Here is a 27,682-nt window from a genome sequence, read left to right as displayed (position 1 = left end):
CGCGCCGCTCGGCTCCCCGCGAGCCGGGCAGTGAGGCCAAGCCCCGCCAGCCCCGAGGGCGGCATCCCCGCCGGCTGCTCTGTCCCCGGAGGCTCGGTGCGCCGCCTGCACCAGAAAGGGAGGGGGTGGGGAGCGGCGGGAAGGGAGAGCAGGAGCGGGGGCCCGAGGAGGGAGGAGGAAAAAGATGGAGAGCGGGAAAGGCGGAGAAAGGGGGCGAGGGTGACAGGGCAGAAGAAAAGTTCGGACGGTGGGGGTGCCCCGGGCCTGGTCCTTTCCCTGTGGTCGGTCTAGCAAGTTCCTCAGCGGCCCGAGAACAGGGCTCTCCAACGCGCACCCCCGCCCACCCTGTCCGCCGCTGTCCCCGGGGCTGGCTTCCAGACCAAGGGCATGTAGAGGTTAGAGCCTCCTCAGAAGCCTGCTTGGCCTGGTGAAGCCGGGACGCAGAGCTTCTTCCGCAAGGTGGGGGCATCACGGTGGGGTGGGCTGTCAGCGGCTCCTGCTTGCGCGGTGGACCCCTCCCAGGCACGTAATACCTGCTGCCGCGGCAGAGGGTCCCAGAGTCCGAGGTTCCCCTAATTGAGCCAAGGTGGTGAGCTTCCCTAGGCTGCTGTCCACATTCCTGAGCAGAAAAACCTGTGTGCTATTGGTCTAGGGATAGGGCCTAGCCTGGGACGGGTGGCCCCACAGATACCCATAGGTTCCCTTCCCACAAAGGCCCTGAAACCTGCCCAGATTCTCCTCATCCTTTGAAGTTGGAGGAATGTGGGGTTCCTTCCCACCTGTCTTTCAGCATTCTCTTTGCATTCTTCAAACCTAGAAACCTGGTCTCCTGCGTCATAGCCTATAACGAGGACCCCTCCCCCACATCCCAGTCTGACATCCAAACCTCCCGTTGGACCACTGACTCAGTCGCTTTTCCCCCAGAAAAACCGAAGGTGTATCAAGGTGTCCGGGTCAAGATCACGGTGAAGGAGCTGCTGCAGCAGAGAAGGGCGCACCAGGTGGCCTCAGGGGGAACCGTAAGCATCAACCCTTCCCGGGCTCCCCACCTTGCCTTTGGCCTCATTTAACCCTGCGTCTGGAAAGGTGTTGGAGGCCACACTAAGCACAGTCACCGTCCCCAGACCTGGCCTTCCTCAGCATCTTTATAACTTTTCTGCCCCTTATCCCCCCCCCCCACTGGAAGCCCCAAAGAACAGGTAGAGAATGTCGTGGGGTTCAGGATTTGGGGGGGAGCTCGTCCCTCACTGATCATAGTTGAATATAAACAGCTTGTTGGCCTGGTGCTGGAAGAGGAGCCCCCAGCAGCTAAGTAGGTTGTTATGCTGGTAGGAAAACGGTGTGTGGGCCCTCACACGTGCAAAGAAAGTCTCTCCCAGAAACTCATGTCATTTTAGCGAGCCCTTCAAGGAGAGAATCTTGGTGCAAATGCCCCCTGCTTCTCATTCGTATGAAACCCAGCCTCTGAGGTCATTTATCTGTAAGTCACCAGGCATAGAAGGTTCCCAGCAGAAATGGGCCATGTGAATGCAGAAGAGACAGCTCGGGGTATAGAATCACCTCCTTCGAATGAAGCCTTAAGCCGGTCCTGGTTATCAGGAGGTGATGTGGGCAGTCCTAAGGGTACCCTGCCACTTTTTGTACTTTCTCAAGCAGACGGTGCTGCCACGAGTGCTCAGGGCAGCAGCAGAACCAAATAAACTAGGCGGGGTTCTCCTCCAACAGAGCGTAATTCATTGCTGAAAGCCCTTGATCGTACCTCTGCCGGTGGGTTGCTTGTGCGCCTGCGCGATATGACAGCGGAGCCCGTATCACCAGCGTTAGGACCCGTCGGGTCTCTAGCTTCTGGCGTCCTCCCTGCAATGGTTTTGGAGCCTGGCGCTGTTTGTGCGCAATGTTCGACTTTCTTGAAATGGGTCTTTGTGGGAAGAGGCAAATGTTATAGGAGTGGGGAGCACAGGCTCTAGAACCAGTGGCCTGGGTTCAGATCTCAGCTCCTCCATGGTACATTTGGATCCTGGAGCAATTACTCGGGGTCATCACCTGTGTCTGCATCTTTAAGCTGGAGACGATAGGATTTTAGGAGGGTTAGATGAATTATGGCACATAAAGCACTTGGACGAGTGCTTTCCATTTAGCAAGTGCTCCCTAAATGAGAGTTGTCATTATCATGATGTGTGAAAAGCAACTAAAATTACAACCAGGAACTGAAAGCCAGCTCCCCAGTGATGTCCATTCACTCCCTTTGCTCAGAGTTTCAAGTTCAGGTGCAAGCGTGCTGTGGTTCAGCCTGTACAGCACAACTTTTACATTCATTGGAGAAGTTAGTATGTAACTTTAGCTAACATAAAGCTTCCTTCCATTTGCAGAAGGTTTGTACAGTGGTTAAAAGATAGCACTTTTGCACACTCCTTATCTCATTTAGTTCTTATAACAACCAGGTGAGGTAGATAGATGGGGACCTGCATGCTTCTAGTCCAGCTGAAGTTCATAGTCTTACAGTCAGTTTAAAGGCAGAGCTAAAAACATGGCCAGGTTCTTCTTAACTCTTCATGTAAAAACAAAAACACATTCCCACCTATTGGTTCCCTAAATTCATCCTTCTGGTAGTCTCAACCATCAATTCCTTCAGTTCAGAGATGGTTATAAAATTAATAAAACCAGGAACAAGAGATCTGGGAAATGCCTCTGATGCAAAAAAAAAAAAAAAAAAAAAAAAAAATCAGGATGTTCAAAACAAAGTGTAATCTTTCATTAAGGAGCTTTGGTACATGGTAGAATTCTGCTTCAATGCACCTGGAGAAGTCCCACTTGGGCATGATGATTTTATGGCTGTTGGCCTCCCGCAGGTTTGGCCACCGTCCCCCTGCGAGCTAACTACAGGATTGAAAGCAAAGGATAAAACATTTCACTTGTGTATCTGACCAGTATCCGTTTCCTGGAGCTGTATGATTTATCTAAGTTTTTTCTGAGAGCTACTCGCCCCCCCACCACCACCCCCAAGAAATAATAAAGCAGTCCTTCTGAACCAATGCCTTTTGGGGACACGTACAGCAACGCTCACCCTTCTTGGCTTCCTGGAAGATTATATCGGCCCAAGCGCCCTCACAGGCACAGGGAAGTAACACTGATGATTGAACCATGAGAACCAGCTGTAAAACCCCTCACTCGGAACCATCGGAAGGATCTGGGATTCTAGGAAAGCGGTAAGGGTATACGCAGCAGGCAAGGACGGCGGCTGTCAGGGGACGGTGTATGCCTGCTTCTTGGTAGAGAACCCTTGGTGTAGCAGAGATGATCTCCAATTTGTTCAGTGATCAAAGGACACCTCCAGGAAGCTTCAAGGCAAGGAGAGGGTTAATGCTATCAACTATATAAAGCAGGAAAGTATTTATCTTGATTTGTTATACACAGTTGTACCCACCATTTGAAATCTTGAAGGCAATCATGAATGGAAGTCATAGATTGAAGCAAATGTCAGGTGACAAACAGTGCCAGGAGAAAGGTGTGCATGTCAGATTTTTTAATTTGATTTTAAAAAAAACTTATTTCGGCCAGATCAGTTTGTAAACAACCCTACACACACACACACACACACACACACACACACACACACACACACACACACACACACACATCAGCAGGGAGCCTGCTTCCTCCTCTCTCTCTCTGCCTGCCTCTCTGCCTACTTGTGATCTCTGTCAAATAAATAAATAAAATCTTTTAAAAAGAAAAAGAAAGACTGTATTTTCAATAATAAAAACTGCTTAATTTGGTGCAGTAAACAGAAACAGATGGCTTTCTTCTTAGGAACATAATCTTAAAGCAGTCTGGTTGACCAGCACACCCACATCAATCTGGTTGACCAGCTCACCCGCATCAGGTAGGAATATGATATGGCAGAAATGCTGTCACTCTGCAAACTGAATCATGCAAATCAAACTTTTGCATCAGGTAGTAAGAAGCATTATTTCAAGGTGCATCCGATTCCTCATCTTGCAACTAAAGCATAAATTGTAAGCCTTCCTGGAATAAATCTTGACAAATCAGGATACAAAAACAGAGACATTCTGAAGAGTTGTTGTGTAGAAGGTGGAAGAGGGTGGGGGTGTTCCAGGTAAGTAGAGCTTGGCCAAGTTTCTATCAAAGAAAGTGACTGACTTCTACTGAAGCCACTTCAGATTCAAGAAGTCTGTCATTCTAATGAGCAAACCACACCACAATGACGAGTCCTTGAATACATCCCCTGGGGAGGTTAACCTATCATTTCATCCACCCTTGATCATTGGTTCCATTTGCTTAAGTCCCAGGAGACTACAGCAAACGCGTGTATCAAGGCGTACGAGTGAAGCACACAGTCAAAGATCTACTGGCAGAAAAACGATCCAGGCAGACAAGTAACTCAAGATTTAATGTAAGTCTCGATTTAATTCATTCTGAAGTCTTTGCAAGCCGAAGTCCTCTTTCAAGATTAGTTATTCCCCTCTCCGTTCTCTAGACACCGGGTCTCACTTCTCCAGTCTGATGTTAAGGGTCATCGACATGTTATTCTAAATCTGGTAGAGACAGCTTAGAAAAGCCTCTCTGTAGCATGCAAAATCGGATTAAAACATCCTAGTTGCAGACGTCTTCCATCTGAAGCCTCTGCCTGCCCTCCATGTCTTCCTAAATAGCTCCGCCCTGCTTCAGATGTTTCAGGAGTTGCACCCAGATCTCCCAAATTGATTCTAGAATGGGAGTAGTGGTTGGCTACCAAGATGGGTTTGTGATTGCTTAGTCTGTTGATAACACGTAGCCACATGAATGTCCTGTGTCGTCACATGTTGCTGGGTGCAGGACACAAGAGCAAACATGGTAAGCATGTACAGCATCGAGAACAGGGGCTGACATAGAAGGCAATGGTTCTTGGGGGCGGGCGGCTCTGCTCAGAATGTGGGCTCAGGGTTCAACACCGCTCCACAATCAAACTGCCGGGATGCATTTCAAGTGAACCAACTCCAGATTCTATTTCCCCCCACCCAAGAACTTTTATTGCACATCTTCTGTCTTCCTTTATTTTAAAGCACCTCCTCTCTTCTAGTTCAACAAATGGAGCTTAGTTGATAAAAATACAATTGGAGTAATTTGCTCCTTGTCTGTTCCTAGCGCAGTGTTTCTTACTGTCCGCTCAGAAGTCATGGGGTGTGCGTTTCAAATATCCATACCAATTTAGTCTCTTGAGGGAGAGAAAGGAGGGGATTCAAACTTATTTTTTTAGATTTTATTTATTTATTTGAGAGAGAGAGCATGAGCAGAGGGGGGAAGGGCAGAGGCAGAGGGAGAAGGAGACTCCCTGCTGAGCAGGGAGCCCATTGCAGGGATTGATCCCAGGACCCTGAGGTCGTGACCCAAGCCAAAGGCAGATGCTTAACCACCTGAGCCACCCAGGCACCTGAGAGAGGGAATTCAGAGGCTATTCCAAAGGAACCACAGCTTTGTGGAAGTAACGTGGATTGGCCACAGCTACAGCCAAACCTGTGAGATCTAAGGACGTTCTAGTCATGTTGCAATGGGGAAGGCAAGAATCAGAGATCAAAGTCATAGTCAAGGAACAGATGTTGTATCTGCCCAGTGTGAGTGAGCTCTCACTCAGCCCTTGGCATCATTGTCAATACGTCATTCAGTGACAAGGCACAAGGCCAAACAGAATTACAGAAAAAGACAAGAAAGCATAGTATTTCCAAATGGGAGCTATAACTATATTCTTCTTTGAAAAATTACCTAACATTTTTTGCTTAAGATCTGTGACTATCACACAATATGTTTACATTATTTTTTTTGACATTTCACTCTTTCAGAGATGTAACAATATAAACATAATTCATAATGGGCCATATTGTTTGATTTTTTTTAAATTGCAGGTTCCAGGTCTCTGTCCCATGTTTTACTAATGTAGAGATTTTGAACGGCAGCCAGAGAATGGTCATTTTTAACTTGCTCCTTGGGTGATTCCTTTGCACATCTGAGTTTGAGAACTTGACCAGAGAGCAAAGAACAGAGGTTTAAGCCTCACACAGCCAACGTTCTTATCTCCACCCAGATCACAGTTTGTTGAGCTACTGTTGTGGGCCTAGTGACACTGACAATGTTATAGTGAAAAGGAGACAAAATCTGTGTTCAAAAAATACAAGACCGCATAACAAACTCTAGACTAAAGACAAAGAACCAGACAGCACAGTCATGTGATGTGGGGAGTACGGTACTATTTGCATAAAGACAGTTTAAAGTGCACTTCCCTGTGTTGTCTCATTGGATGGACACACTAGTCCTGTGAAATTGATATTTACACGGTTTCCCATTTTACAGATGGAAACATTGAGAAGAAGAAGAGGCAGGAAGTGATGGTTCTCAGGTTGCACAGTTAGCAGGTGGCAGGTCTTCTGGCTCCCAATTCAATATTCCTTTGAAAGGGACAGATTGATGCGGACTGTGTAGAACAATCTGTGATTCATGCTGCCTTAGTCCCTTTGGGCTGCTATAACAAAATACCACAGATAGGGTGGCTTCTAAGAAGTGAGCATTTATCTCTCACAGCTCTGGAAGCTGGAAGTCTAAGTTCTGGGGGCCAGCATGGCCAGATTCTGGTGAGGACCCTCTTCTGGGTTGCAGACTGCTGTCTTCTGATTACACCCCCACTTGGAGGAAGGGCCTAAGGAGCTCTCTCAGGGCTCTTTCATAAGCACGCTAATACCATTCATGATGGTTCCCCCTCATGACCTACTCAGCTCCCAGAGTCTCCAGCTCCTAATATCATCATGCTCGGGGTCTGGATTTCAACATGGATTTTGGAAAGATACGAACATTCAGACCATAGCCCATGCAAACAAGGGAAATTAAAACACAGGAAAATATATCATGTGGAAAGAACTTCCAGAATAAGAAAGGTACAAACCCACTCTAACTATGGTACTCATTCTCGGGAACTGAGTGCATGGGCAGCATGAACTTAGCCTTGTCTACAGGTTCATATATATTACCTGAGATCTCAACACTCATGTCTTACTCTCAGCCTTGCTCCAATGCCCTGTTAAATTTAGGTAATTAAATACATATTTTCCCAAAATATGGTTATTTGGGCTTACAGTGTCTCCATTATAAATTGATTTTACCGTCCACCTGTTAACCATTATTCTAGAAGATCTATATGTCTTAAGAAGGACACCATATTCCTAGGAAGACCTGTTTCCGTCCTTGTGCAAGTGCAACCTGGTGAGCAGAAATCATGGAGAATCAGGTTGCTAGGGGGCACTCAGGGTTCTAATCACATGGGTAATACTGAACCTCCCTTCTCTTTTTCATGCCAGTGTCCAGGCAACAGTGAGTTGAATGTCTTAAACAAGTTCAGATGGGAAGCCATCCTTAGGCATTCAAACTTTTCTACTGACAGCACAGGTAATAACAAATGAGAGGCCAGCTTGAGGAGACTGGAGACCCAGAGTTGTATGGTAATACAGTTCTGTCATATAGAGCATTCTAGGCCAAGGGCCCAAATCCCGGAACCTGTACATGTTCCTTTCTATGGCAAAGTCAGTGATTCCGCTAAGGAACTTCAGAGGAGGGACCTACCCTAATTTATCCAAGGAGATACTGCCTTGTCTTATGTTGAATGCTAGCACCTGCCCCTCATGAGAGAGGCTTTGAGAGAGAGACATACATGGCACAGAGGAGAAGACACACAAAACAGCAAGGGGCAGGGCAGTCAGGAGGCAGAGGTTGGAGTCACGCAGACACAAGCCCAGGAATGCGGGCAGCCACAGAAAGCCGGAAGATGCAAAGGGTAGACACTGCCCTTAAGTCCCACAGAGAGCACAGCCCTGCCAACACGGTGATTTGGGCTCCCGGCTCCCAGAACCATACAGATAGATATTTCAGTTTCTTTAAGCCACGTGGGTTGTGACAATGTCTCACAGGAGACCTAGCAAGTCAACACACATATATGATGGAAAGTAAGTCCCTCCGGATACGTCTCCTTCAGGAAGTATCTACTGATGCCCAAGTTGGTGCTCTACTCTCTGTGACAGCACTTCGACAAGCTTACACAGGCTGTGCTAATGCATCTTTACCACACTTTCCTTCCAGAACATCTGTTTTTGATACCATGAAATATTTTTCACATCTTTGCAGTAGGAATCAAAAGGAGAAAAATCCCTTTCACCAAAGAGATTTTCACCAAAGACGGGACTTAAAACCACTTCTGTACATCCTCACCATGAGCCTGTGGTTTCACACTATTACTGTGGACATCTGGTTTTAAATCGTGGTTTTTCTCTTTCTCAGTTTTTTCTGTGTTATTCTTTACCATACTACTCGATCTTCAATCAGGATATTTAAAATATGAGCTATTCACCCACAGCTAGTACCAAAAATATGTGTGTGTATTTACCTAATTAGACTTTTGATGTAGATTTTTGTTACATGCTTTTTTCAATTACATGACTTCAGTTGGGCTTCATAAAAGCAAATCATTGAAAAAGTCTAATAACATCACAAAATTCAGTGAGCTCTCAGTTATCTATAGTAAAGAACAAAAAGGGATAACAAGAGGAAGCAATAAGGCTAATAGCCACAATTTTTTCATTTAGCTTTGAAATTGAGTGAATGATTTGCAGGCTCTTGAGCTTTCTAATCAAGGTTTTCTTAAGCTATCATAAAGATTCGTTTAAAATCATTGAGTACACAACAACTGGCATGAGGGTAGAAATTTTAACTTACAAAGTAGGAAATGGAGATCAGTCTGGAGTAAAAATTATTAGCAGCACAGGGGTTTACAGGGCACTGTGGAGGACATACCGATGAGCCTGGGATCAGCGTCCGTTGTTCAGTTTCTTTTATTGGTTTATGGGCATGCTAATAATTATCTTGCCCATTCATCAAAATGCTGTAGTGAGGAACAATAAGGAAATAGACAGGAAAGTTATTTTAGATTAATATTCTACATAAACATGAAGGAAAATACATGAAGTTTTCTAGGTTGTTTGGGAAGGCCTGAACTGAAGAACATGTTAAGACGAGACAGCCCAAGTGGGAAATATGTTTGGATTATATCAGTCTTAAATTATAAATATTATATACACGTACAGACCAAAAGTTAGCCATTTCCGTTGTCACGATTCTTTTACATCAACCTCGATTGTTTGCTTTCCAAGTCATAACGACTTTCCTCTTCTGTATTTTCCTAAATCATTACACTTAAATTAGCTGCTGAATTCTCCATGCCAAGAACACATAAGATAGAGCCATATTGTCAGCTGGGTGTCTTGGTTAATAATATTTCCTAATTATTTCTGGAAGGAAAATGTTGTAAACACAGAAAGAAGTACAACAACAGTAACTATTGATGGAAGAATTTGGAGTAACAGAAGGTAAATGGGTGCCATATAGTGCATTTATGGCCTAGAGTAATTGAAAGTGTTTGATCTTTGTTGAGAGATGGCGAAACTCTGTGAGACAGATGTGTATTGCCTAGCTCCGTCCGTAACTGTCTGCCTCTCTATCAACACTGCTGGTTACAGGTTTGTTTGGTTACATACCCAGCTGCTGTTTTGCAGCTCCAATCACAGGCACACGTCAGTCACCACCGAATGCAAACATGGTGATGTCTGTATCTGCAATTTGCATTTGGATTTCTCGTGAAGCATTTAAAAGAAGTAAGGCAATTGGCAACTGTATATTATAGCAGCTCAAGGTGTCTCTGATTCCTCTGAAGCTTTGAAAAACACATGCAAGACATCTCTTCTGCACCAAAAGTAAAGGCTCCTTTCTCAGTCTGTTTCAACCCTTCCTTCTGGCTCGAAGTGATCATGGGCAGCTCCTTTCTTCTCACTGGACCTCAGAGCCCTTGTGAATAGAAGCAGAGAGTTAGGTTCTTCCCATCTCAGGGTTCAGTTTGCCTTGATAGCTCTTCCTGACCTCAGAACATGTCCCACCCACTGCCAACACTATCCCCAACTTCCAAGGCCAAGCTGAAGCCCTTTCTGTTCTGAGAAAGATGAGTCGCCTTTCCACTAGTTCAAGTAGAACTTTGCAGATTGAGTTTTCAAGGGAAATGAGGAGCAGAGAAATCACAGAAAGCACGAGACTGATTATGTAGAGCACAAATGTTCTGACACTAACTTAATGTCTAGTCGAAGACAGTATGGGTGGCACCACAGAGATGACTTTGAAGCCTAGGTCTCCTCTTGTCACCTCAGTTCTCTCTGGGATAGATAAGAATTCTTACTAATGATAGTTATCATTTATCGTTAGGCTCTGATAGAGGGACTTACGAATTTTCATTTATATACTTTACAACATATGCCATTTGTCAACAGGAAGCACACGGACTTGAGAGGATGGCACTTATAGCTATTTTTCAGATCAGGAAAATAAATATCAGGTAGAAAGTAGTGGAGTGTAGATTTGACCCAGGTTTGCTGGATTGCCTTTGTTTTGCCTTCTTAATTTACATCTCTGGTCCAAGGAAGGACTAGCACTGGAATAACCACTTTATCTCAGGCCCTCCACTCAGTGCTCTTGTGATCCTTCAGGTTCCAGGCATGATGGTGGGTCATGACCTTTGACCTCAGCCCTCCTGTCCCTGCAGTGGTTCTTGTAGGTTGTTTACGTGATGCCACACCCAGTCTCAGTTAGAACCATTACCCTCCGTGTCTGTGATGCCCAGACATCCTCAGAAGAACTAGACACAAAAAGTTCTTGATCTCCTTCTAGAGCCTATCTCTAGCTCTGTCCTAGAACTTGCTTCCAGACTGTTGTTCCTCTCTGTCATTCCCCACCACTCCTGGACCTCTGATCTCTTGGGCTCACCATGGCACCTGGCCTCTCTATCAAAAGAGGAAAACACTTCCTGAACCAGAGTCATACCACACCACACTGACCTTACAGACTCTTCTCTGCTGCTCTCCTAGAGATCTCAAGGACCTCCCTCACCCAGCCTACTGCTCACTGCCCTTTTCCTCTTGCCTGTAGCTTCCTCTCCTGCTGTGCCTTTTGATAAAGTGTGGTTTCATTTTTTAATATTACCTAAATACCTGAGAAGCTGGTATCCCATGGCTCACTCCATGGGAATGGATGTAGAATGTCACTTCGCCCTTGAGAAGGCAGAGAGCATATCGGCTCCTCCCTTTCGAGGGCTGGAAGAGACAGAACCCTGAGCCCAGGGAATGCAGAGTTGATCAGCTCAGGTGACCTGCTGTCTCTGGTGATTCACCTCTTATATGCTCTCCAAGTCTCCATGGTGTCCAGCATTCTCTCATAATTTCACACACTATAAGACTCATATGTATATTCCTGATGCATATAACAGCCACTAAGGAAAGGAAGAGTAGTTTCCTTATGCTCTTAACTTCTCATGAAATGTTGGGAAAAGATGAAACAAGCTAGACCACCAATGGTCTCATTTCCTATACACTAAGCCGATTTTTAGTGTTCAATGCTAATTCTGATGCTAATGCTAATGCTGATATCAAAATCAGTCTTTACTGATTTTAATCAAGATATTACCCCCCAAAACCTGCTGAAACTTGGACAATGTATAGGTTGTGCTACTTCTCTTTGGTATTCTAATGGTGGTGCCTTAATAATGAAGAGGCTAAAAGAAGAAGACTATAAAATGATTATCCATGCTTTAAATTTAGGGAGTCAGCCATACCTTCCTTTTTCAAGGAAGAAATCCCAGCCATTGTAGCCATGACTGTCTTGTCAAATCAAAGAACAAAGCACTTGTAAGTGAAATTGAATCCACAGTTAGAAGAAGGATAAGATTTGGGCAGTGGTCCCAAGCTCTGAAGATATACGAGTGCAAAAATGCCTGTACAACTAGTACAAGAAATACCCACGCTCTTCTCTGATCTCTTAAAATTTGCTATAAAAAATCACTTTTTTGCCTCAACTCTCATAAACTGAATCCACCCTACCATGTGATTTGGCTTTATGAAGATTTTCCTGGTTGCCTGGACTCAACAGATGGTCATCAATTGACCCAGTGTGTGTCTTCCTGCTTTGCTAGTGTTTTGTTTTTCTTATTTTTTTAGAAGTAACTGTCCCTCTGTGTTTGATTGCTAAATCTCTTAGGAAAACTGTTATTTTTCTTTAATAAGTGCATGATACTTTTTTTTTCTGAATTGCCAGCAGAAGGACCCTACTTATTTGTAATGTTTTCAAGGGAATCAGTGTCTACCCTGGGAGTGTCTCCCCCACACCTTTTGCTCCCTCTTATATTTCAGGGCTTTGCATATCCTTTTTAAGGTTGCCAGCTAACCCCCTTTATGAGCCCAGAAAGAATTAAAAAAGAAAAAAAAAATGTTTTCTGAGCAGGCAATGCCTTGTCAACTCAAAATGCCCATGTTTGAATACAGAGGTACATATTATGTCCTTGGCATTCATTTGAATGGACGCTTTATCTATGCCTTTCAAAATAGCCCATTGTCTGACTTTAATTAGCCCACTATCCTGCCTTGTTTATAGAATTGAACCACATTTCCAGGGCTCTTTCCACGTTCCCCACCCAACCACCTGCTCTTTCACAATTCCAGAAAATTTTTAAAATAATAACAATAAAGGCGAACCTTTTGCAAGCAACTTATTTTTTCAGCTGTTCTAGTAGTTCTGTAGGTTTTTTTTTTTAATACCACGAAATCTAAAATATTTCCTGGTGGTGAATTCCTTCCCGCAGCTTGCAAAAATCATCATGCTCTGCGGTGAAACAGCCACGGCGAGTCCACGTGGCCAGGCTGAACTTTCTGCATATTCTGTTCCAGCTGCGGTACACAGGACCATTTGTCCCCAAGTAGCTGGTGGCTCCTGTTGTCCTTACTTAGCTACAGAAATACAGATAGCACTCCAAAGGCACACCGGGGTAAAAGAAATGCATTTCACTTTGTAACTTAGGCAACAGAAATCACTTTCTCACAGAGACAGCCTGGACGTCATTTCGTGCCAAGCAGGAGAGTTTTAACAGTAAAATGTCAAGAAACTGTCAGAAAGTGGGAATTCTGTAATCGTGTTAGCTTTCCAAAGGACATAAAATAGTTCATACACCAGAAATGTAAGACACTTGAAATCATAGTTTGTTTTTTTTTAATTTTGAGATTTACCATAAAGATATGCCTTAAATTCTATTTTTTTAACTTTTATTAAGGAGCTGTTTTAATTACCAAAGAATGCATAGTAAAATTCCAAACAGAATAAAGGGTATAGAGTAAAAAATAGAAGTCTGCTGACCTCTCCTGCTTACTCATCCCCTTGTCCTACTTTCCCAGGGTCACAACACTGAGTTCCATGTACAATCTTCCAGAATTTGGCTATGACATTTTATTAAAAAGAAATTATTTTGTTGTACCAGCAAGTCAATGAACATCAAAATCTATGTTCAATATTTACCCGCACTATTACAAACATGCATAAATTCACATTCTCGTGGTAAATTCCCTTCCCCCAAGAGAGAGTCTAAAGACTTGAGGTCTTCAGTTTTAGCTCTATACATTTGAAGGCTGTAAGCAAACGATTTAACCCTTTTATGTCTCTGTTTTATATCAACTGTGTAGTACTTACTTTGCCAGAGGCTGGTGATAATGAAAACCAAGGGCACAGAACCTGATGAGCGATGTCTTTGTGAGATAAATCCTGGGCAATCTAAGGCTTTGTAGATAAAAGGCAAATGTTTTCAAGCATAGATGTGTCAATATTCCTTCCTCACAAATGCTTATTGGACCTATACAATATACTGTTAAATCATTTCAGAATGTAGGGGTTTTTTCTTTGTAAATAGTACAGTCTGAGGGAAACATGCCAGCCCCCTCTTTACACGCAAGCATCAGCAGGGACGTTGGTGATAAAGAAGAAAAGACACAAAGAGCCCTGGGAATTGGTACATCTGGAACAGGTAGCCCCCAGCCCTCAGCGGCACTCACACAGCAAGTGTCAGCCCTTGACAGGCTCTAAAACAAAGCCACCTTGAATTTGATATAAACGTTACATGCTGACCTCCTGACACTCTGCCCCGAGGACAGCCCATCGGACCCCCTCATCACTGGATCTCTGTTCAGTTGCAACAGCCCGTACACTCATCCATCATCCATTCCTGACCCACCATGTTCAGCACCAGATTAAATTTGCTGGAATGCCAATACCGCTATGTCCACATGGCTAATGAGTTTCTAGAAGACCATTGCCTGCTATAGGGCAAAGTCCAAGCTCCTTAGCGTGGCTCATAAAAACCCTTTATAACCCAGCTCCTCCACCCTCCACCACTTCTCTTCAGCCTTCTGTCTGCATGCTTCCTGCCATTTCCATGTCCATGACACACTGGCCACACATTCCAGCCTTTGCTTTTCTCCTCAAATACAACGGCCCATATCCTGTCTGCTTCCTGATTTCCTCTCATCCTTCAAAACCAGACTCAGATCTCTCCCACAATATAGTGTGTCCAGCCTCCTTCCCCCAGTCCCTCCTCGCACCTCGGAGCCTCCTTTCTCTTGCCTGCACCCCCTCATCCTTCAGTGTCCATTTTAAGTCCTCTATACCTCAGTTCCCCCCTTGTCTGACTTCCAGAGTGTGTAGAGCGTGGGCCACGCTCTAGTGCATGGGTGCATGGACTCCAGTATCTCCCCCTGTATGAGGTGCTCAGTTGCCTCCCCCTAGGCAGCAACTCACTCCACCCCACCCCCACTATACGATCTAGCCTGCGCCTCCACTATACAATCTAGCCTGCACTGGAGTTCATGAGCTCTGCACTGTGAGAGACTTTGTCCTGGGTGCGTCTGCACCAGTTACTTGCTGCTGCGTGAGAAAGCACCCTAACCTTAGTAGGTGACAATAACTATTACCTATATTTCTCACAGTTCTGTGGGCTGGCAGGATGTTCAGCTGATGGTTTCCCCGTGGCTCAGTCGTACAGTGGCCCTTAGCTGGAGGTTCATCCATGCTGGGAGTCCAAGATGGCCTCCTTCACACGTCTGGCAGTTGGTACTCGCCGTCAGGAGGAGCACTGGAATTCACTTCCACAGTCATTCATCCTCCAGAAGTTGAGACTGACTTCCTTAAGAGATGATAAGGCAGTATGTCAAGAAGGAGAAGGTGAATGTTACACATCCTCTTGAGGCCTAGACTCTGAAGTACACACCACATCACTTCTGTTACATTCTGTTAGAGCAAGTGACAAAACCATCCTAGACTCAAGAGGTAGAGGGACAGACTCTACTTCTGGGTGGGAGAGGCTGCAAAGCAATGATGGCCATAGTTAATCTACCACAGACGTCTTGTCTCCCAAAGTAGACCCCAGTCTAAGCTCTGGAGTTGTATTTCGTCTCGAACTTGCAACACTCAGCCCCATGCCTCACCCATCAGAGGTGCCCAGGAAGTGACGTAACTTGTTTGTTACATCACTGAGGAGCAGAAATTTGGTAGTCAGAGACTCTGGGTTGAAATCTGGTTCTGGAATTTACTAGAAGGGCAATATTGAGCATAGTACTTAACTTCTCTGATGCTTGGCTTTGGTTTCCTTGTTTGTAAACCTGAGATGATAATATCTAGTTTATAATAAGATAACCTCATATAAAGGACCTGACACATGGTAGATAGATGCTTCCAACTATAGTTCCTATTCATCATGGACTGTTCTTCTTATTTATGGTTAAATTACTATGCAGCTCAGATAAGTGGCCCGTAAATCAAAACCTGCCTCAAACATTGGAAAATGAATAAAATTAGAACAGGTTTGGCATAGTTCATTCATAGTATAAGATTTCACACCAGTCAGAATGTCCCTGCTTCTACCACATACTTTAACATTAACAGAGGCATCTGATTCTCCGTGCCCATTTTCTTCTGGAAGAAGGTATTCCAACCTAACATGAATAACCATGGACTCACTGTGTTACCTCCAGCATTGACTTCATATTCATTTCAAAGTTGAAGGAAAATTACATGACCTATGGTGGGTCTAAATCCAGTTCTTAAAACCTGGTTTTAGGGGCGCCAGTGTGACTCATTGGTTAAGTGTCTGAACTCTTGGTTTTTGGCTCAGGTCATGATCTCGCACTCATGGGACCCAGACCCACGTCAGGCTCTGCACTCAGTGTGCAGTCTGCTTCAGATTCTTTCTTCTTTCCCTCCTGCTCATTCTCTCTCTCTCTCTCTCTCAAATAAATATATAAATCTAAAACAAACAAACATGGCTTTAGAATGTTGAGTATAGTATCACCAGCTTGACCCATCTCTCGACCATAGGTGTAATGACAATGAGATATTAAATATATAAAGTGCTATGGATTCCTTTAAAAGGGAGCCCAGCTATTCATAAGGGTCTATGATTATTATTTTAGCATTAGTAGCAAAAATTAAAGAGACGCTTTCTAAACTATGTCATTAGAATTTAAAAATACACATATACCAGGGTGAAAAACCTTACGCCAGTCAGGGATCTTTTCCTTAGTACGTTTCAAGATATTTCTTTAAATAGGCTGACACCCAAAATATTATAGGGTCATAAAAATGATGATAAATGTAGTCAAGGTGAAACTCCTAATCTTATCACTTTACTACCTCGGTGACCCATTAGTTCAAATTAACTCATTTTCATGGAGGGGATTTGGGGCAGCTGTGAGGCTGCTGTGTTAGCTACAGGAAGTTGCAGACTGGCAAATTTCATTCAAATAGAAACCTCTGAATTTGGCTACCTGGCATTGCAGGATCCTGTTGTTTGCAGTATGCAAAATAAAAATTATATACCATCTTATTGGTCAAAAGTTACGGGCTCTTCAATATTATTCCTGAAGGATTCATAGGGTAAGAGGTAAATGTATGAACATAATATTTTGAACAAGGAAGAAACGAATGTAAGTTTTCCCTTTGTATGTGCAACGACAATTAGTGACATGCTAAAGACTCATATTTTAGGCTCTTCTCTCTCAACCTATAAAATCTGAGAATGAGATGAGGGAATGAGCTCTGAAATCTTTCCAGTGAAGTCCTTCCCAGTCCTTACCCAGGGCCTTTAGAACTCAATTCTTTGTTGGTCTGTGAGGCAAACTGACATGGTGCATTATCATTGCCTTTTATATTTACCCCCCTAAATATTTCTTAGGCCACCAGAGAGAGGGCAGGATGCATTAGAGCTAGTAATTTGATGAAAATGTTTTATGTCATAATTATAGTAGTGGGCCATAGGAGTCTGTCAAAATTTGTCAAAATTCATCAAATTGTATGTTTAAAATTTGGGAATTTAATTATATGTAAATTGTACCTCAATAAAGCTGATCCCCAAAATAGTATATTCATGAATATATATATGTATGTGTGTGTGTGTGTGTGTGTGTGTGTGTGTCAGACAGGAGAGTATTAATCTCACTAAGTCTTCTTTGTGAGCTTTCATATAATTACATGCTCTCTCTGGATGTCCCTAAGTCTCATGTATACCAAAAAAAATGTTAAACTATATATGATATGTTTGTATTTTTGTTTTTGAGATATTAAAATGCGTGGGAGGCAGCATAGTGCTTTAGTTAAGAAATGAGTTCTGAAATTCCAAAGATGTTTATTGGATCTCACCCACCACTATCACTATCAGGTCCACCTACTAAATAACGTGGGTTATTTCTCTGTTCTCTAGTCCTTCATCATTAAGATGAGAATAATATTACCTGTCTTTGGGGATTGTGGTGATTATTAAAGGAGATAATATGTATAATACATGTGGGCGTGTGGTTAACAGTTTGCTTATGAAATAACAAGTATGGGTTTATGAATTATTTCTGTTATAATTTAAATCCCTATGAGAGAATTCAGAAATTATGAGAAAATAGAATCTTTTATGCTAGAAAGATATCTACATCTAGTTGCAATATTTAGCTATTCAGTTGTTTTGGTCAGACTAGATGGTCTGGAGGTGGGGAGATCTCACCCACAACAAAACTGGGTGCTGCATAAAACACATTTTAATCAGTTGTTGACCTGGCAGCAAATAAGGGAAATCTTTGAAGCAAGGGGGACACTGGGGGAGAAGTGTTGGCATGGGAGTCTGGAGAAAAGTTTGATCAGAAATTAAGCCATTGAGTGATGAGAAGGTGATCACACCAAAAAGGCAAGTTCCCCTGAGAACAGGTGTCCAAATCAGCCTTATGCATGAACTGGTCCTTGAACAGTAACCAAGGTTGGGGAGCTGAACTTGGGACTCCAGGATCAACCTGGGGAACCTGGAAAGGAACTGGCTCCCTAGAAATATAAGCATAAATCTTCTGGGGAAAGCAGTCTCAAATTAGGACCCCAGATTTTTATAGATTAAGGTTCATCAGATATAAGCTTCAACCAAAGACCACCAAATGCATAAGGAAGCAAACCACTATGAGAGTCAGCATAAACAATAAACAAATTAAAATTTCTAGAACTTTTAGATAGTAGAATTACCAAATACAAAATATACAGTAACTTAATAAATAGCAAACAGTCAACTAGAGACTATCAAAAATTACCAATCAGGTTTTTAAAAAATCAAATGGAATCTATAGAAATGAAAAAATATGTATTCATTGATCATTTTAAAAATGCAGTGTATGAGTAAACAACCAACTAACTACATTGAAGAAAGAATTAGTGAACTGGATGTAGATCTGAAGAAGTCTGTAGCCATTTATCGCAAAATACAGAACAGAGACTCATGGATATAGAGAAAAATATTGGGAAGTTTGGGATATAGAGGATAAAGGTAAAAGGTTTAACATATATCTAAACAGAGTGCCGGAAGGAGAGAATTGTGATGACACAGACAGGGCTATATCTAAAGAGAGGTAAGTTGAAAATTTGCAGAAGTAAAATGAGGTTAATTTGAAGAAAACTGAAGACAAAGGGAGTATATTAAAAAGTAGAGATTTTTAAAAATGGGCAGAAGACCTGAATAGAATCTTTTTTTCCAAAGAAAATACTAGATGGCCATTAGACACATGAAAAGATTCTCAACATCACTTATCATCAGAGAAATGTAAATCAAAACCACAATGAGATACCGGCTCACACCTGTCAGAATGGCTACAACCAAAAACACGAAACAACAAGTGTTGGCAAGGATGTGGAGAGAAAGGAACCGTCGTGCATCATTGGTGGGAATGCAAGCTGGTGCAGCCCCTGTGGAAGACAGTATGGAGTTTCCTCAAAAAGTTAAAAATAGAGCTACCCTATGGTCCAGTGATTCCATGACTGGGTCTTTATCCAAAGAATACAAAAACACTAGTTCAAAGACATACATGCTACAATACCCAGTTTATGACAGGATTATTTACAGTAGTCAACTTACGGAAGCAGCCCAAGTGTCCTTCAGTAGATGAATGGATAAAGAAGATGTGGTGTATATTATATACAGTGGACTGTTACTCAGCCATAAGAGGATAAAATCTTGCCATTTCCAGCAACATGGATGGAGCTAGAGGGTATAAAGCTAAGCGAGTAACAAACAGACTCTTAAATACCAAGAACAAACGGGTGGTTGCCATGGGGGAACCTTTAAATGGGTAAAGGAGATTTAGAGGTACAAACCTCCAGCTACAAAATAAATGTCACAGGGATGGAAAGCACAGTACAGGAAACACGGTCAACAATCTCGTAGTTACGTTGTACGATGACAGATGGTGACTGCACTCACCATGGTTGAGCACTGAGGGATGTACAGATTGACAAATCACCAGGTTGTACATCTAACCAGTAATAACATCGTGTGTCAACTACACCTCCATAATAATTTTTTTAAAAAAGCAGTCAGAAAGGAAAGAAAAATTGTCCAAAGTGTAACTGCAAGGTCAACAGCAATCTTGGAAGCTGAAAGACAGTGAGGGGGTACCTTTGAAATAGGGAAAGAGGGAGCCCCTGGGTGGCTCAGTGGGTTAAGGCTCTGCCTTTGGCTCAGGTCATGATCTCAGGGTCCTGGGATCGAGCCCCACATCGGGCTCTCTGCTCAGCGGGGAGCCTCCTTCCCCCTCTCTCTCTGCCTGCCTCTCTGCCTCCTTGTGATCTCTGTCTGTCAAATAAATAAATAAAATCTTAATTAAAAATATTAAAAAAAAAGAAATGGGGAAGGAGGAATAGCTATATAGTTACAATTGTGGACCTAGCAGTATTATCTTTCAAGTATAAGAGAAAAAGACACGATATTTTCAGACAAATGGAAACTGAAACATTTTCATCATCACCTACCAACATCACCTACAGGAAAGGAATTTTCTCAAGGATTACTTTAAGAAGATGGAAAATGAATCTTTAAAAAAAAAAAGTCTCAAAGAAGAGTAAGCGAAGAAAATGATGAACATATAAGTAAATCTAATACAGATTTACTTCATAAGATGGTGACAATTACGACATCTAACTTGGGAAGATGTAATATAAAAAAACGAGCTAAAATACAAGAGAACACATTCTCATGTAGGTTAGGAGATGCACAGTGAGGGTTAACGTTCTAAGGATTTCGTCCGTGTGAAGACTGAATGCCAGTTTAGTGCTATGAGCTGAATGCCTGTGTCCCCTCAGAATTCATATGTTAGGGACGCCTGAGTGGTTCAGTTCGGGTCATGATCCCAGGGTCCTGGGATCGAGCATCATATGGGGCTCCCTGCTCAGTGGGAAGCCCGCTTCTCCTTCTTCCTCTGCCTGCTGGTCAGCCTGCTTGTGCTCTGTCAAGTAAACAAATAAAATCTCAAAAAACAAACAAACAAACAAAAAACCTTTCTTTAAAAAAAAAAAAAAAAGCATTCATGTGTAAAGCCCTAAGGCCCAATGTGATGGTGTTTGGAAATGGGGCCTTTGGGAGGGAATTAGGTTGTGAGGTGGAGCCCTGGTGAATGGGATTAGTGCCCTCCTAGGAGAAGACACATGAGAGAGATGATCTCTCTTTCTCCCACATGAAGACAGAGTGAGAAGCCAGCCATGTGTAAAGCAGGAAGAGGGCCCCCACCCAGACCCCGACCCCACGGGCACCCTTCCAGCCTCCCGCACTGGGAGAAATGTTTCCTGTTCAAGCCACCCAGTCTACAGCATCTGGCACAGCAGCCCAAACTGATGAAGACATTTGGGGAAATAACGGGTTCTCTTCAAATATTTGAAGAGCCATATATGGAAGAAGGGATGAACCCAATTGTGTATGGACCAAAAAAGATGAGAAAGAAGAAGGTGATTCTTTTCTGCCTGCTTTGTGACAGAAGTGCCCAGAGAAGAAGTGGGCTTTCAGAGTGGGCGCTGGGCTCCGCAGCCCTGGAAGCTAGCTGCACCCAGTGTTAATAATGTGGGCTTTGGATTTTGGCCCTGGTGGGAGGTTGCACGAAGCTCTGTATAAAATCTCTTCCAACTTTTGAGAATCTATAGCTCTGTGAGGGTCAGGAGCTCAGATCCAAAGAACCAGATGTTGAGAACTCTTAATTTCTACAACAGCTTTTTTCCTTGTATCACTTTGTTCCTGGGCATTGTGGAGCTAGAATTTGCAACTGTGTATTTTAGGACTCAGCACACCTGGATACCCTTCCTCCAGAGGTCAGCATTGGCAACACCCCCGCTTCCCCGCCCCAGGATGCGTTCCCCACCCCACTGATCCTAGCTTAGGTGCCCCACTCACTCCGTCTTTCCCCAACCCCAACACTTCCCACAGGACACTGCCGTGACTGCTTCACCGTCAGCAACTTGACAGTTATAGTAGGTTTCCTAGGGCTACAGTAGCAAGTGCCACAAATGGAGGGCGGGGCTCTTAAAGTGATGGAAAGGTATTGTCGCACCATCTGGAGACTAGAAGTCCAAAATCAAGGTGTCAGCAGGGCCAGCTCCCTCCGAAGGCTCCAGGGGGGCACACCCCCCTCTTCCTGCCGCCCGTGGTTGCTGGTTCATAACTGGAGGTCGTATCCCTCAGATCTCTGCCGCTGTCTCCACGTAGCCTTCTCCCCTCTGTGTCTGTGTCTCTGTGTGTCTTTCTCCTCTGCTTAGAGGGACAGCAGTCATGTTGGATTTAGGGTCCCCCCCCCAATTCAGTATGACCTCATCTTAATGTAGTTGTATTTTCAAAGGTCCTGTATGTATTTAAATCACTTGATCTACATTTGCCATGAACAATAAAAAACAGAAGACAGATTAGTCCATTTCATATAGCCTGTGCTTTTTGGCATGTTTACCAGACTCTAACTTTGGTTTCTCTCATCTCTTGTAAAACTTGGTTCCCTGATACTTGAATTTTTTTTTTAAGATTTATTTATTTGAGAGAGTGAGCGAGCACGTTAGCAGGAGGAGATGCAGACGGAGTGGGAGAATCCCGAGCAGACTCCCCCCGCCCTCCGCCGAGTGCCTGAGATCAGGACCTGAATGGAATTCAAGAGCTGGACCCTCAACTGAGCCCCCCAGGCACCTCCTGACACTTGAATTCTGATTCTCACTTGCCCTCCCGATTTAACCCCCAAATAATCTTAGTATCAGAAAATAAAGCAAATAAAATGTATCCCTAATCTTTTTTTTTTTTTTAATTCAAACTTAACAACTAAAGAAAACACTTGCATTCTCTCTGCCTTTTGCCTTCCAGAGCAGTGCCAGCAACCCCCAGTCTCCTTTCGCTCAGATGCCCGGTGAGTACTTGAGCTCAAGGAGCAGGTGATTAATTCCCGTTTGCGTTCAACTCAGGCTCTGGGGTTTCCATTCTTTTATAACTGCCTTATGGCACTTTGGAAATTTTACTTTTTCAAACTAGGCATTTTTAAAATGTAAAATCAGTGAAGACAGACTTAATTCAGTCATTCCTGAATTCAGAGTTCATTCTGTCTTGAAGGCAGCCTTTCCATCACTTGCCCAGCAGAAGCTTACCAAGCAGAAACATAACCATTAGGCCCTTGATACAATTTTAAAATGTATAAAATTCCAGCACTGTGTTCTGACAGATTGTGCACCTGCTTTAAAACAAGAGAGAGGCCGGTGGGCAGATGGAGGAACTACCATTTATTGGGTGCTCTCTAGAGGTCAGGCGCTTAGATAAGCATCTGGTCTTCATTTCAGTGCATATGTCTCGTTACGCCCTCCCGCAGGGATGGGAAAGGGGCATTCTCGTTCTTAGTGACAGAGTTGGGGACTCCCGTGAACATGCGTGCACACGCACACACATACACACATACTCCTTTCAGAAGTGGCGCAGGTTTTCTCAGCAATCTCAGTAAGCTTCAGAGCTGGGTAAGAAGAGGAATGAGAACCACAGGAGATGCCGCTTATCTGAGTGTCTCGTGTTGTGTTTTCCAATCATGGTTACCATCCCTGGAATCTGCTCCCTTCTATAGAAGGACATTTTTGCAGCTTTTCTTACTATCTCAAATTATCCTTCCCCTTTTTAAGGAGAAAAAAATATATGCTGGAGAGAGCACAGGGTTTTTTTTTTTTCTTGGTGGTAGTTTTTATTCGGAAATTGGAAGTGAAGACGTGAGATCCTGGAAGCCTCGTTTACCTATTCTTCATTTTCTTTTCAGCCTTAATGAGTCCCATGGATATAAATTCATGGCATGAAACAGAATTTTTTCTATTGATATTAATTTTCCACGTGCACATGTTTTTTTCTTCTGTGAAACTATGCTTATGATGAAATCCCTAACCACAGCTTTCCAATTCACGAGCAGATTAGAAGTTTGGGGTTAGGGAATTTAAGAGGAGAGTAGAGTGAGTAGAATTTGATGGAAGTTTCTACACGGAGTTTTGATTTCCTCTGAATGAATGAATAGATTTACATATAATTGTTGAACCCAGTATTATCCTCCTGGATTTACAGCAAATGTGTAAGACACAAGCTCTGCCCCATGGAGGTGACAGGTGGTTTAGAAAGAGGGTTGTAACTCTGGTGTGGGAGTAGTGAGCATAACATCCAGCACCACACCGCGTGGCAAGGGCCAAAAAGCCGTGCGGGTAGAGTGATGTGTGACTGTGTCCCAGCAACCGGTGAGAAGGGTCTTCTCTCCCTGTGGACGAGAGAGCAGAGTGGGTGGGGACAGAGTCCGCAAGTGGCCCACTCTGGGGGAAGGTCAGAGAGGCACCTGCATCCTCTCCCAGCTCAGCCTTTCTGTGACCTCGGGGTGTAGATCTCAGCGAATCAGACCACATCCACCACCAGCTGGAATAATCAAACCATTCACTTGACAGAGCTACAGTCTACGTCCCTGAACGTGTTCTAAATGGTCACGTGTTTCCTGCTACAGCCGAGCTGCTGGGCTGGAAGGCTGCGGCAAACACCCCTCTTCCTTTATGGAACATTTCCACAGGCCTTGCCATAAATGAGATTCTTCTTAGCTTCCGCTCCTTCCCCTGTTTTCACCAAGGGAAACTTTTCGTGTGAGGTATTCTCTTCCCCAACTCTCCCAGGGCCCAGGTGAACTGAGTCAGGGATTCGGCATGGACACAAGAGGGCAGCAAATAACACGAGACTCTTCGAAGCCAGAAAACACATTTTTTGAAGTCCTCTGATTCGGTGGCACAGACGCTCCACCATCCCAAAGCAGGTGAGCCATCATGCTGCCTGCCGGGTACAAGACACATGTCAGAAGGTCAGTACACAAAGGAGTAGGAGCTACTCTGATGTGGCGTGGGGTTACAGCACCACAAGGTTACAGACGCCCAGAAGCAGCCTGTTGTTAACAGTCCTGTGATATGGGGACAGAGCTCGGACACTGAGAAAAAGACATTTTCTTTTCCCTTTAGGACCAGACTTTTCCTAGAGCAGTAACTGGAACACAGGAAATGCACAGTGTGTTGAGTGAGTGGGTGAGAAGAGTGTCCGCACCACGCCCAATGAACTGCTCTCCGAAGGCAGAGTGAAGCCGAAACACATTGGTTATTTGGGCTGGACGGGTTAGAAGAGGCAATGCAGCAATATTTAATGCTTTTCAAGACCTCTCTCTGTTTCAGTGTTTGCCCTGGTATCCGGCCCGCATTAGAAGACCATTTCCCTCGTGGAGAGTCTCAGCGGCCACAGACAGGCCCAGACTTCCCATGGGGACATTTTTGACGGTTTGTTTTCCGTTTGGCAACAGGTTCACCGGTAATGGGTTACTACGGGGTCAGAAGATCGTTCCTCTCTGACTCAGACTTCCACAACACCAGACAGCTCGCAAACGAGGTCTGCAGCTCAGGCCCAGCGGCCAAGCCCTTTGCCTGCGAGGCCCCCACAGGGCAGAGCCACCCGGGCCTCCTGGATTCCTACTTCCCAGAGCCCTACGGAGACCACCGGCCCCCCAGCCTGACCCCCAGCACCGGCTCTCTGTTTGGCGCCTCGCCCCTGCCGCCGCTCCTGCCGCCACCCTTCGCTGGGGACCCCAGCACGCACTTCATGCTTGTGAGTATGCCCGTGGTTCACGGCTCGGGAGCAAGGTGAGGCCCGGGATCGCGCGCACCTGGCCAGTCCCTGCGCCTGGGAACCGGGTGGAAGCAAGCTCTGGCTCACCCTGCGCACCCCCGAGGCTGCTGGGCCAGGACGCGCTCTGAGGGGCCTCCCTCAAAGGTCCCCACCCACCGTGATGGCGAGCGGGTCCATCCTTGGGCTCGGGAGGGGACGACCACACCGCAGGATCTCTACCCACTTTGTTAGTACTCTGCTAATCTTGCCAGATGTTCGCCCATCTTCCTCCCGCACACAAGGAAAGAGCACTGAGGTCCCATCTCCCACAGACCAGGCTGTACCCCGTCAGGGCTGCACATCAGGCCGTTTTCCCTCCCAGTCCCCAGGCCGCCCCTCCCACGATCTTTCTACCCTATAGAATCTGGTTCTCCCTCAATCCTAACAAAGAGGTGAGTTCATAGAGATCTGAAGAATACTAACACCCGTCTTAGAGAAAGCTACAAAGTCTTCAACTACAGGACTGAATCTCTAAAAATGGGACTAAGGGGGGGGGGTAATTAACACGATCATGGAGTACCCGCCCCAAGCAGAACTTCCGTGTGCCTCTGTTCACTGAACACGTGCAACAGCTCCGGATAGACTTACTGAAGCCCCGTTTTACAGATGGACAAAGTGAGGTACTCAAAGTCAGGAACGGAGTACCGGGCACAGTCAGGGACTGAACCCAAACCTTTCTAGCTCCAAGCCTACGGAAGCTCCTACCTCTTGGCTCACGGAGGGCAAAAGCCCACTACATGGTTCAGAGACCCCCTCCCTCGTGGAGGAGCCGGAGCTGCCGTCCCCAGGGTGGAAAGGGCACTAGGAGCCCATGTATTGTGAGGCTCAAAAGGAAAGCAAGACATGGAATGTTGGAAATGGTAAAATGCTGTATAAATGTCCATTCTGTTGTTCTCTCATTTTACTCATTTAATGTTGTTTTCTGGGAAAAGGGACTGTAATAGATCTAGGGGGTCCAATGCTAGAGTCAGACACTGCTGGTGTCAAACCCCAGAGGGAGAGCTGCCTGGGAAGGAGGCTGGAACAGCAGAGGGGGGACACCGAGTCCGCCCTGGAAGCCGCGTCTACCAGCAGCCGGTGTTGGTGAGGAAATCTGTCTGCATCCAAGTGTCCCCTCGTGACTAACCCCAGGCACCTTTCCATTCTCCTCAGAGGGACTCATGGGAGCAAACAGTACCTGATGGTCTCAGCCAGCCCGACCCCGTGCTCACCGACACCCAGCAGACCCTGTCGCCCAGCGTGAGTTGTCTCTCCCAGCTGGAGTCGGGGAGCGCCACCCCGCACAGGAGCTCCAGCTGGGGGCCCCCCCTGGCCGGGGCTCAGCCCTACTCACTGCACGCGCTAGAGGATCTGTACCACGTGCCGGGGTACCCCACGCCACCCCCCTATCCCTTCACCCCTCTCATGACCATGTCCAACGACTTACCACACAAGGTGGTGCCCCTCTCCCTGGATGAGGGGGCAGACACGTCTGGACTTCAAGACCCTTCTTCATGGACCAAGGAAGACGGGAGCATGGCCTGGGGGTCGTACGAATGCCGTAGAGCTTACTGACGCGTGTGCCACGGGACTCCGGCCATGCTGGCCTCTGAGCTGGCTTCTGGATTTGGCAGATTGTTTTCAGGGTCTTTCCAGCTCATTTGGAACTGGACGTCCAGAACAGGCCATCGTGCCACCCTTTGTAGAGGGACCGCGGCATTTATTCGTAATCCTCCCTCCCACAGCCCCACTGAAATACAGCCGCACGTGAATTCAGGATATCAGGGACTATATTCTAGTGAGACACAGGCTACGCGTGTGGCATTGGAACTGTAGTAACCCATCACATTTCCGAATTTCTGTTACCTTTGAAATATCATCATTAGCACTCATATTTTTCTCAAATTACATTAAAAAGTTTGTGCAGATCATGAAATAAACTGTTCAGTTTTTCTTAGTTATAAACTAAGTGTGTTCTATAGTAAGAGAGAAAGCATAGGACATAATATAGATTAGGGCACATATAACAAAACTCATTTTATGCCATGTGATTTTTAAAGAGGAAAGTATTGGGGCACTTGGGTGGCTCAGTCAGTTGAGCAACTAACTCTTGATTTTGGCTCAGGTAGTGATCTCAAGGTCGTGGAATCGAGCCCCACATCAGGCTCTGTACTCAGTTCTCTCCCTCCTCCTCTGCCCCTCCCCCCTTTCTAAATAAATAAATGATAATAAATAAATGATAAATAATAAATAATCTTTTTTAAAATTTTAAAGAGAAAAATATTATATACA

The 27,682-nt window shown here is 44.8% G+C and overlaps 1 protein-coding gene across 1 annotated transcript; it reads left to right on the top strand.

Moving 5' to 3' along the window:
• The first annotated feature begins 3,141 nt into the window (after positions 1-3,141).
• Positions 3,142-26,965, top strand: LOC111154020 (chromosome unknown C11orf53 homolog). The gene is made up of 5 exons (XM_022513367.1): positions 3,142-3,154; positions 4,305-4,414; positions 22,571-22,613; positions 25,050-25,351; positions 26,564-26,965. Exons 1-5 carry the CDS (start codon positions 3,142-3,144, stop codon positions 26,963-26,965), a joined length of 870 nt encoding a protein of 289 aa, XP_022369075.1.
• The last annotated feature ends 717 nt before the right edge of the window (positions 26,966-27,682 follow it).

This window comes from Enhydra lutris, unplaced genomic scaffold, assembly GCF_002288905.1.
Source record: "Enhydra lutris kenyoni isolate GAN:26980312 unplaced genomic scaffold, ASM228890v2 scaffoldscaffold34, whole genome shotgun sequence".
Classification (NCBI taxonomy): Eukaryota; Metazoa; Chordata; class Mammalia; order Carnivora; family Mustelidae; genus Enhydra; species Enhydra lutris.
Note: the sequence above shows the minus strand (reverse complement) of the source record. Positions and strands in the feature narration are given on the sequence as shown.

Coding starts and splice junctions, on each gene's coding strand:
- LOC111154020 (XM_022513367.1), top strand. Junction 4,415..22,570: donor CAAGTAACTCAAGATTTAAT/GTAAGTCTCGAT, acceptor TTTGCCTTCCAG/AGCAGTGCCAGCAACCCCCA. Junction 25,352..26,563: donor CCAGCACGCACTTCATGCTT/GTGAGTATGCCC, acceptor CATTCTCCTCAG/AGGGACTCATGGGAGCAAAC.